Below are 12,288 nucleotides of genomic sequence, written 5' to 3'. Positions count from 1 at the left end.
CATACAGGGCAGCGCTGTGTGCAATCCCCTATGAAATAGTCAAGCACTACGTCCACCTGGAAGGGGAAGAAATCGCATACTTTGCAACCATGACGTCGTTCAGCCAGCCTTTCAAAGTCGGTTATACCGTTTAATGTCCTGTCTTTACATCCGTCCGCTACCTTAGCATTTGATGTCCTCTCGGAATGTAAGATACGTTGCAGTTCACAACCTTCATTTTAAAGATCGTCTTTTGGGCGTCGCTGTGTTGTCTTCGCTGTTACGAAGTAACGTTTCGTTTGCAGTAACCGTCACTTTAATAGTCATGAGCATGGTTCCTCATTAAGGGGAGGGGAGTTTCATAGCAGCGATTTCCCCTATCCAGTTGGTCGATCTTGGAAAAAGAACGCTTCGCACTGGATTAAAAAGTGAAAATTAAGCAATGACGTGCTTCCCACAAAGCCCTGCCTATGGTCAGCCGAAATCGACGAACCCTTCACTACCATTTGCATATACAGAGAGGAGGGGAGCTTCCTGCGCAAGTCTATGATTATATTGTTATCGTGCTTCTAGTGAACATGTACTCCGTCTGTTTAGTATACAGTGCATATATACGCCAGACTATTTTTGTACTGCAGCATTTATCTTGATACGGTGAATAAATAAATAATAAACAAACAATGATTGGCCCCGTATCTGCATGTTTCACTGCGAATATCGTTGAAAGACGACAGTCTTGTGTGGAGAGAGTGAACAAAACGTTTATTTGATGTTCTGCTCGAGAAAATTCATGAATTGTATGGTGGAAGTGCTTCGTTATTATCTGCATCCGTTCAGCGAAGGCGAACGAGCGCATTGAGGCACGTCAGACACGAGCGCCATCTGGCAGTTACCTTCGAAAATGAAGGAAGGCGTGCGCGCCCACGGAGAAAGGAGCGCGCCTGTCTCGGAGGCGATGAGGTGTAGAACGCAAAGCGACGGGCAGGAGCCACCACCGTGTCTTCTTAGCAAAGCGTTAGAAACACTTGCCTTTTTGAGCATCGCGCTGCAGTGTCAGCGCAGCGTGATCAACGCTACGGTGCTTAGAATTACTTATATGTGCCTTCTCTAGTATAAAGACACACATACAAAATATCAACGTGTTGTTTTGGTGCCTCAAATATGCGCAATGATTGTTTTCTTTAATTGACAATCGCACAAGTATGAACACTGAAACTTGAGCAATATTGATAAACGCTGCAGATGGGGTTGGCCGTTTGAGGTATCGTTTGGTGCCGTTTGGAGTATTGTTACCGCGGATAAACAGAAGAGTGTGCAGACAGACAGGGAGACAGACAGACCAAAATTTTGGAGTCGAAGGTCCCCAAGAAAGCCTATCGTCTTAAGCAAATGAATACGTGTGGGAGAGATAGAAGTGGCGAGAGGCAATCCGACGAACGTGGCTGCTAGACCTCGTTCGATTCGCACAGTCGCTCTTTCCAGGTAGATTGCTCTGGACTTCACGATGCGCATGCTATGTGAAATTTTCTCGCACCAGGAGTGAGGTTGTCACGAAGAAAACACTTGTCAGAAAAAGCTTGATGTAAAAGTATCTCAGTCAGTCCTAGTATTTTTGAAGTGCTGCATAAAAAGGCGTCAGCAAGTTTAGAACAGCGAAGGAAGGAAAATAAAAGCGCACGTGGCAAGCTCGTATACAGACAAATCTCGCCGACACTGTTCTGCATGCGATTTTCGGGATGACGTGCTTTCTTTTGCCTTCCCCGGCCAACATTGCATAGAAACAATGCATATATACGGCTAATGCGATCACGTTTTCCCCCTGGAATCGAATTATGCAAGTGCAAAAGTAGACTTTTACTGGTGATTCTAAAACAGGTGGCCTTATATTACAAACGCGTGACTCGGTTTCTCGCACGCAACAGAGTAGATACTGTAGCTGCTACAGCGCGGAGTTATTTAACCGGGGAGAGGTCCAAGAGAGCGCAAATGCTCGGTTTAGTGACGAAATCACCGCTTCACACACACACACACACACAAAAAAAGCTCCGAAAATAATAATTTTACGGACATTAAAAAAAACGTATACCAACTAGCAATTTCAATGTTGTTGAATAAAAGTACGTACGTTGGTTGTGACTCCTATCGTGAAGACGAACGGTAGATTGCTGCGCAGAATGCTATATGCGAAATAGTATCCCTATAACATCACACGAACATTATCTGTTGAATTTGTCGCCTGGTACAACAACTTCAGTAATTTTCGAGGTTCTTTCGGATAATGCGAATTGGAGATTATACGTTTTGCATCCCGGTTTCTCTTTCACGAAAAGAAATTCCACCACGCGGATCGTACTCCACATTTGGCCGAGCTGAACAGCCACGGGGCGGCTTTCGACCACGTTATTGGCATCCCTCGTCCGACATGTTCGAAACCCCGCAAGTTTTGTAGGCTTCATGTAAACTTTGTAAACTTCTAAAGTTACGCGCGTCCGTCGTTACAGTAAACTGTGTCGCTCTGACAAAAGCAACGTTCCGAGAAGAAATCACGTAATTCCTCGAGACGTCGCACAAGCCTCGTTAGGCAGCGGGCTTTCCCCGCTGAATAAGTCAAGCATCCGCTTCCTATTATCGCGTTCACGAACGAAACGTTAAGACCCGAAAAATAGAACGCCTATAAAATAAAACGTACAACTTTCCGTGGACCGGTCCTTTTTTTCTTTACGCAAACGAGGTCACAAAGACGCCTTCTTCTTTCCCTCAGAATCGGGCCTTCAGTTGCTTTAAAAAGCCCGCCTTCCTTAGTCAAATGCGAGCGCTAATGGCATGGGAACGTATTCCAGAAAGAAGAAGGGACGAAAGAAAAGAAGATTAGAAAATAAAATAAAAATAACCGTCCGGCTGCGGGAATCGTCTCGTGTCATTACATACAGAGTCGTTGGGCTCCAAGCATCTCGCCCACATACAGATTACATCTCTCTGCCCCATGATCAAACTTTCCCTGCGCTATTGATCCTTTTCGTGAATAATTCTCGATCCTGCTGCGTTTTCTTTTCTGTAACGAATTTTTCTTTTGTTCACTCTCTTCGTCCAATGACCAATGCAACTGATAATCGCCGCATCTTTTATGCAACGGCACAATTTTAGTTTTATATGTCACTGTTGCTTCAGCTCGCTGCCGCATACAAAAGCCTGTCGAATGCAAAATAGGACATGATGCTGCATTACCATACGCGATCGAGATATTCTTTACGCCCTACTAAAATTGTTGGCTCTGAACTGGACTGTTACCAATAATTTTTGTTAAGAAAGTATAACCAGCTTTCAGCGTAGCCAGTTGAATGGGTGAAACTGTCGCGACGTTTGTAAATGGCAACCCTTACGCCTTTGAATTCTACCTGAATTAGGCAAACCGCACTCGGTGCAAATAGATCGTAGACTCATTTCTAAGCAAGCCTGCTCAACCACGAAGTCTGCTTGTGTGTGAATCACTGTTTCCCGATCCCGTTCGAATAAAAATGATATGTAATAAATACCTGCTGGGTTTTACGCTCAGAAAAGGCGAAAAAGGAATTTTATTGTTCACCACATTACACACAAATTCGGTTCCACAAACGCATACAAATTCGGTTCCTAATACACATACAAATTCAGTTTCACAAAATTATGGCACTTGACATTTGTGTTCACAATCAATCTATCACATGTTGGCACTGAATTGTTCTGGCACGCAACACAACAAAAGTGGGTTTGTTTAGGTGGTTCTCAGGCCTTGAATCGGCGAACACGCCAAAACAACCCGATTGTTGACGATTTTAATGAAGGCACAGGACCATCGTTTCAGGAACTCCTCCTCACCTAGTGAAAAGAATTCCGATTCTAAATGATCCGTTACGATATTATACAGCCGCAAAAGCAAAGGCCATTGATTTTTACGGGCCTTTGCTTGATGCACAGCCAGACACCTGTTTTCCCACAACACGAACATCCCAGCAGTCAGAACAAGACGTGCTAGCGCGCCGTATGGACATCTTTTTCTTTGGACAAATCTGTCTACACCCAAAGGGTGGTACGCCCTGTCCACGAGGGACCAAAAAGTATTGGCCACTCGACAAGCTAACAGAGCGTGTTTGTTGTCCTCGAACATGCCGCAATGCACGCACTGCTCGGACCGAACGTAGTGCCACCTGTACATTCGATCCGCCGTAGGCAGGACGGACCACCCATAACGCCACACCACATCCTGAATGCTGCCCGGCAGCCAACTGGGTGTCAGCAACACCCACGGAAAACCTGGGTTTTTTACCTCGCAGCCCGAGTTTACAAGCAGCTCTTGAGTGAGCTCCGTGTTACGCACCTCCAGGATGTGGGTGTCTAGATTTAATGCGGCTATACGCTTGTAAATTCCTACTACATGCCTGTAGAAGGGCGTCGGGTTGATTGCTTTAGGCCCCGCGGGTTGCGTTTGCAGGAACAAACGACCCTGCACTCCCAAGAAAAATGTTGCCAGTTTCCTGGCGGGGTGTTCCTCCTGAAGTTGCAGGACCTTAAGGGTCGTCTTCAAAGCATACGTGTCCGCGAGGGCGACCACCGAAGGGATGTTCCATCCGCCCTTCTCGCGAGGCAACCCCAACTGCTCGTATTTAACGAGGGCCGTTTTGGCATTCCAGAAAAACCTAATTATTTGGGACTTGACCTTACTCGCGATCCTGTACGGCATGACTGCAGAGTTTGTCAAAAACCACAGGCGCCCAGTAAAAACGCCTATGAGTAGATATCGACGTACGTAGTACGGAAAGTTAAATTCAAGTGCCCTGGTTATTTCCTGTTTAAGTGTCTTCGCCTCCTCCTCCCAACTTTGGTTGGTTACGCCAGTGGCCCTGTAGTTTACTCCTAGGATAGTTACATTGTCTACGACAGAGATGCCGTGTAGGCACGTTACCGGGGATGCATGAAGACATAAAGACTTGCATTTATGCAAGTTAAGTTTTGCGCCGGATAACTCTGCATAGGTTGTGATATGATTATGAGCTATGACCGTTAGTTCTCGTTCATGTTGTGTCTAACAAAGAAAACAAACCTTTAAATCGGGTGCACGTTAAAGAAGCCCAGGTGGTCGAAATTTCCGGAGCCCTCCACTACGGCGCCTCTTATAATCATATGGTGGTTTTGGGACGTTAAACCCAACATATCAATCAATCAATCAAACCTTTAAATCGGCACGTTTCTGCATTTGTGAGGGATATCGTAATGGACGGCTCCGTATATTGAGACCACCTTGAGTTCCTTAACGTATACGCCTCAGACCGAATACATGCCCCGCCGCGGTGGTCTAGTGGCTAAGGTACTCGGCTGCTGATCTGCAGGTGCCAGTATCAAATCCCGGCTGCGGCAGCTGCATTTCCGATGGAGGCGGAAATGTTGTGGGCCCCAAGTGCTCAGATTTGGGTGCACGTTTAATAACCCTAGGTGGTCAAAATTTCCGGAGCCCTTCACTACGGCATCTCTCATAACCATATGGTGGTTTTGGGACGTTAAACCCCTGATATCAATCAATCAATCAATCAATCAATTAGTTCAAATACACGGGCCTTCATCGAAACGCGGCTGCCGCGGCAGGGACTCGATCCAAAGACCTTTACGATGAGCAGTCGTGCACTGTAACCACTAGAACACTACTGTGCGTCAATAAAATCGGAAGCGCCCGGGCAACAGTTCTGTTATCCATTAAACGGCGAAGCATGATGCATACTCAACGAGAGCTTGGTTACATCGTGGGTGAAGTGTGACCACGACTTACGCTTGCACGTGCGCGGAATATATTGACGGGAGAGCTAACCTCGGGTCTCCTGGTTTCTCCCATGCACCGCAGACTTTCCGGGCATGTGCTACGACGTGAGTAGCTGCTCGGCGAGGGCGGTCAACGAGAGCTGGGCCATCGGCGCCTGCAGCAGGGCGGCCTGCGAGATGGACGAATCCGGCATCCTGCTCGAAGTGCACTACACGTGAGTACTATTGACCAGCGCTCAGCACTCGCTCATCTGATTTTTTTTATAAAAAATCAGAGACATTGCCATCTCTATACATTCATTGTGGACCATAACTTGCCGCTTTGCGTCAATCTTTCATTTAGTGATGTTGCCATCCTTATGGAAACTGTTTGACACTGTGTCGAAAATGGGACTTCTCACCAATACTATAGATGCCGAGATTTGTATATATTATCAACTGCCGCTCTTCGCAGTTTTCGTTGTGTCACGCATTAGGTCCCAACATATCAGCCGCCACAGTGGATGGTGCTACATATTTGGCTTGTACCTATAGGTGTATATACCATCATAAATTGGGTTGGGGAGCGTAAACACGCACATCATATTGTTTAATAGCTTCAGGTCACGCATTCTCTTAATGAAAAAAAAACTGATACAGTTAGCTGACAAGTAAGTCCGAGGCTTGTGCCATTTGTCGTTTATAAAGGAAACGTGTGGTTGCAAGTAAAATGGCAGGCATGGTTTTTAATTCATGCAGTAAAACCGGCTTTGCTCAAGCTCTTTTGCAGTGAGGAAGACTGCGGAATATATTGCCAAGCTGCGCAGTAGTACACACACTTCAAGCATTCGTGGTCGAAAACTAACAATTCAGATGCGCACTCAGTACGCATCTGACTAGTAAACTAGTAAAAAAATATAGTTATAAACATTTTTATCCTGCATTTTTTGGTATTTCAAAAAAATATGGTTGTCTGCCCTCATCAAGTAACATGTCCTCGACGCCAATCTTTGATAATTTCATGCAAAAGTTGCGTAAAAAAATCTAGACAAAACTTTTTAAATCACTATTTTACTTGTTTAGGATTCAAGCCGTATGCCACCGACTAAAATTCAATAATATTTACATTGCCGTGCCACAGATTCTTCAAAACAGCTAACTAAACACGAAAACATGAAGCAAGTGAATTCAGTCCATTGTAGTTAACGTGAAGACTTGGAGGTGTGCTGCGGGACCTTATTAATGCATAGCTCATATTCGTTACGCGTGCCACTCCATCAGGTGTCAGACGAACGATACTATTGAACTTGCATGTGAGCGCACTTCAAATGTTGACAGCTCAAACTGTTTCGTCTCTGCAAAGCCACTCCCTCAGAGACACGGCCTCTGCCACTTGTTGTATATACAGAAGCAAAATATATCGATCAATCTCTCAAATACCACCCGTTAGCAGCTTGATAGGGAACGTTCTCGATTGGAGGCATGTGGGTAGAGCAGTGAGCGCCGCTTCGAATTGGGAGAGTAAAAAAACGAAAGAAGGTGTAGCTCGTTCTGAAGCCAGCATACCGACCTTGTATTTCCGTCACCTGCTCAGTAGCTCCATAAAGACCTCACCTCCTGACATACCGGCGAAAATCGGCAAATAAACGCCTCTACATTTATCGCAAAGCCTCGTGAAACCTTTGGCACACACCGGACGCCCAAACTGTCTAGTTCGAAGTGAAATGTGGTGCAGGGTCACGCAGTCAAGACGACGAATATGGCTTGAGCCATAAGTGTTATGCCATCTCGCACACGAGACAGCGCCCGCATCCAGGCCGCATAGTATGCGTTACACTTAACGGCACAATCTGGCTGCAACACCGAGCGCGTTTTTTGATCTGACGTGCAGGCCGTGCCCTCCAATACCGCGTCGAGTGGTTTACCGTGGCGGCGTTTCGCAAGCACCCCCTCCCGCTTCTTTCTTTCTTTCTTTCTTTCTTTCTTTCTTTCTTTCTTTCTTTCTTTCTTTCTTTCTTTCTTTCTTTCCTTCTTTCTTTCTTTCCTTCTTTCTTTCTTTCTTTCTTTCTTTCTTTCTTTCTTTCTTTCTAGGCCGCACCCGGCGAGCATTCGAACTCTCGTATACATTTGTGGTCGCCCGATCACTCTAGTTCATTCGGCTACCACGCTTTTGTCTCGGCTAAACGCGACTGATTGAAGGGCGCGACTCGAATTTCCTCCCTTCGAGACGATGCGCAGCGTCCGGCGAACAAAGGTCGCGAAACCACCGTGTCGCGGAAGAGGCTCCCAAGAAAAAGTGGGTCGCGGAACGAAACAACGTCACGCCATGCATGAGGCCGTCCCATTCGGCAGCTGCTCTCTAAATGAGATTATAGGAGCACGCAGCGCATAAACCACGAGCAAGCATGCTCAGCTTCCTCGGTCTGAAATGTCGGCTGGACAGCGTGTGCGGTGCTTACACAAGGTTTTGCAGTCGCCGGTGTGGGAAAGTGCCCCTCTATTGTCGCGACTGAATCCCGTGACGGAGTTCCTTGTTTCGTTATCTCGGTGAGGAAGAAAGGAAGGGAGTACGAAAGATGTGTTGCCATGTATAAGTACGTTTGGTTTATGCGGTATAACGTCCCAAAGCGACTCGGGCTGAGACGCCGTAGTGGAGTGCTCTGGAAAATTTCGACCACGGGGGTTTTCCCAGCTGAACTGAAATCGCACAGAGCACTGGCATAAAGCATTTCCACTCCGTCGAAATGCCACCGCATTGGTCGGGATCAAACCTGCGTCTTTCGGATGAGTAGCCGGCAATATACAATATAAGTAGCGCCCAGGCTTACCAACATTATATTGCTAACGGAATTGTGCCGCGCGCAACTTCTCGCGGTGGGAAGGTAAACGACGGGTATTAGTTCCGGTCGGCTTAGCGCAGTGAATCAGGACAGGAGAACATGAGAACACTCGGGATACATTCGATGATCTGGAACGAGCGACGAAAATTACAACGAATCTCTCAACAAACTTAGCCGCTTGATCTATACATTGGATAAACAGAGGAAGTTTCCGGCTGGAATTGGTGTTTTAAGAAGCCGGCTTGTCTATCTAGAGAGAAAGCCCCTGCGATACTATTTTTCTAAGCATTAGTTCCGTCCCGACGAAATGCAAACGCCAGAGCTGAAGAGATCGAATGCTCTTGATACCTTTAGCTCGCGTATCACTCGGGGCTCCGAGATGGTATAAGCAGTCGGTAAAGAATAAATCAAAACACACGCGCTATATCTAGGGCCCACATGTTCATAAAAACAGATTTTTTCCCCTTTTATTCCTTTCGGGGAGTCCTGACGTGCCACTTGTGTTAATTTCTTAAAAGAGTCACGTCAACTTCCTTTCGGGGTCATTATACTCTTTTCTGAGGGTCGTGTGACTTGACAAGAGAGAGTACGTGCCTTAAGAGAGTCATATCATGTCAAGTCGGCACTGTCCTAAAGGAGTCACACATACTTTTTTTTATTTTTCTGTTTAAAGGCAGTGGTTTTGACGTATTCGTACCCAAATATGTGATTATATGTACTGCAAAAAGTGTGTTCAACCACTTATTGCATTGGCGTACCGCGTGGGCCACAAGAACGTAAAAGACTAGCAATTATGAATGGGCCCAAGTTAGTATTTACAGCGCCAACTGCTCATGCGTCTGCGAAAACAGTTGTTTTTCTGCAAGACGTATGTGCAATAACAAGACGCTATCAATAAAACCAAAACTTAGGGAACAGATTTATATGCTTAGCGGAAATTCGGGAATTTTATGTAAGTATATAGCTTTAAGTACACATCATACTTTCAACCTCCGATTCGTTCAGTCCAACGTAAATCTGCGTTTGTATGATAATGACGCGCACATCAAAGAATCTTGCCCATCGTACGTCCGCATATACGGGCTCACGTATGCAATCGCAGTGAGTTATAACCATGCCATTACGGCATGCACCTTCGAAACACACGAAATACCGGACAACCTCTAAATCTCCCTCTGTGGGAGGCAGCACACCACGCGAAGTTCAAAATACCAGGATGAAGAATGCCACGCGCATGAATGTACATAGCCGGAGCATCTGCCGCGTCGAAATACAAACTTCGCTGTCTGCCTCATAGACTAACCAATCGCACACTGCATACAAGGCGCCCGTAGAAATCGAAAGTGGCGTACACAACCGTACACTCGCATTCATTCAGCGGCGTTATTTCGCGAACGATGCGGCGCAAAGAGGCGCGACCCGTCCCTCACCTCCGCGACGTCCCCGCGAATGCGAGTCTTTAGGAAAACCACAACAACGAAAGCAACGAGCTGTACAAACGCAACTTCGCAAAAAGGCGCAATTTTTTTCTCTGCCCCTACAGAAAGGAATCGGTTACATAACGCGCACGAGACCACCGCCGCAGCGGATGACCCACAAAGGCGCGAAAGGTGGGCAAAGTCAACATGGGCGCCACCGAGGTCAGTCTTTTTCGAAGCGACGCGCTGCAACTGCACCTCCACCCCGGCGGGTCAACCAGATTCAAATCGCTTAGGTGGCACCGACCGACCGCTTCAATCACCGGGAAGTGGCTCGAGGCTGCCTCTACATCACAAGCGCCGTCGCTTCCATACAGATGATCGCCGACGAGCAGGCCTGTGGCAGCAGAAAGAGCTGCGCGGAGGACGAGAGAAACGTAGGGACCGCTAGGCGAGCCCCATAGCCTAGCTGGCCGGATGCAGTGACAAATGGTTTCATTCGGTCGCAGCGACACTGTCCGTACTGGGCGAAATTGATGCCCCGACGTCGAGGACACGCCTCGTGAGGACGCGGGTAACGTGGCTGCCGGCAAGCGGTGACGAAATGCCATCCATCATCCGGTGGCGGGGCCATGTTCGCACGCCGAGCGCTTGACGATCACTCGCAGTCCGCTGTACAAGGATGATCGCCTGGGGTGAGAATTGCCTTGTGGTGTCTTATTCGAGAGGGCGTGACGGGACGCGCACTGGGCTGTGGTTAACGACCCTCTACTGTGAGCCCTTAACGGCGGACGCCATTAGGCCTTTGTTCTGCGCCAAGGAGGAATCATCCGGAGGAATATATAAAGCAATAATCTAGTGCTTGGTGACTCAAAGACAAGATACTATGGGCGCGTAAGTACACTCTGTGTTCAGTGGACCGTAAACAATCATCAAGGTAAGCTTGCGAAGCACGGACGTTCTTTCGGTCCATCATAATAAATGCTTATGGTGGCCCTTCGCTCTTCTAACGGTAGTTAATAGTAATGAGTACAGACACACGCATGACTGTCATGTAGCGACTGTTTTCCTGCATGGCCACCTTGACCTCTTGCAGCTAGAATACTGTGAGCAACAATTGCATGCGGACAAGTATATCTCGCCAATGCCGGTATGTACGTTGCTGCAGAGCCATTGGTAAATACTGGGTCAGTGCTTAAGACGAGGACACCCGGCAGATTCCGCAGTCCTCCCACAGAACAGTCGCCGTCTTCATCCAGTGAAGAGAGGTACATACCAAAGAAAATCGAGATAGGCGCGATATCGCCACTTTCGCGCGAAATTCTGGTATAAGAACGTGAGCTATTACGGCGGCTGCTATTACGTAAGGTGCGCCGAGAGAACGTTTGGGTATATAAAGCTACGCCACATATACGCCCCCCCCCCCCAACAATTGGCGTTTAACCCGAAAGTCACGGACTCCCGCCGCATTGCGAGTCGGACTCGTCTCACCCATGGGCTTATGCAATGCGTTACTTAGTATCCGCCGCTGTGGTCGCTGGTGATTTGCATGAGTTTGCGCGAATACGCGGCGCATAGACTTCCTTGCCGAGCTTCCCCGATCCGCGGTCGGCTTCGTAATAGCTCGTAGGCTCCGCCACAGCTGACCGTCAGAAACAACCATAGGCGTGATAATTTACCTCAATTGAGTTTGTATACGTCTGTCATATATGGGCTGAAATATATTCTCCTTCCATGACAACGTTTGGATAGCGCTACGCGTTTTGGTCGGGTCATTAAGCTGAACTAACGCGCTGCAGTGCCACATTCACCAACAGGTGTCACGCCAAAGGAAACCGGTAAACCGGAAACCGGTAAACGGCACCGAAACGAGCATCCCGCCCCCGCAATCTTAGCATTCATACTCACCTCATAAGTGACCTCATCTCGCCTCATTTTCTTAGGGCCCGCAACATAGTTATTCGCTCGGAAACGGACCTTACACTCTCCATAGAAACCGCGCTTGCACGAAAAGCGTTGTTGCTTTTCTTCGCCTCCGTTCGACTTTCACTTGCGCATGGGTGCCTGTTAGCACGCCCTGATGCTTCTTCGCAGCATACCTTCGGAAATATTGACGTTAAGAAAACTTGACTTTCCCTAGCCTAAATTTTAAAAATGCCATAAAAATGGCGAAAAATGTTGTCAAGTAAACTTCTACACGATGTAGTATGCCCGCTTGTTGGTGCAACCAGATTGATCTCTTTCAGTATTTTTCGCCTGCCCATGTTTTACTATCTCGCAGTGTG

At 47.4% G+C, this 12,288-nt stretch overlaps 1 protein-coding gene across 1 annotated transcript in view; it reads left to right on the top strand.

Moving 5' to 3' along the window:
- LOC119170378 (uncharacterized) overlaps positions 1-12,288 on the top strand; it is a 117,453-nt gene that overhangs the window by 81,807 nt on the left and 23,358 nt on the right. The window contains exon 2 of the mRNA XM_037421525.2: positions 5,849-5,981. Coding sequence (XP_037277422.1) covers positions 5,849-5,981 — 133 coding nt within the window. The remainder of the gene's footprint in view (positions 1-5,848; positions 5,982-12,288) is intronic.

The sequence above is a fragment of the Rhipicephalus microplus genome, chromosome 2 (genome assembly GCF_043290135.1).
Source record: "Rhipicephalus microplus isolate Deutch F79 chromosome 2, USDA_Rmic, whole genome shotgun sequence".
Taxonomy (NCBI): Eukaryota; Metazoa; Arthropoda; class Arachnida; order Ixodida; family Ixodidae; genus Rhipicephalus; species Rhipicephalus microplus.
This window is presented reverse-complemented; position numbering and strand designations above follow the sequence as displayed.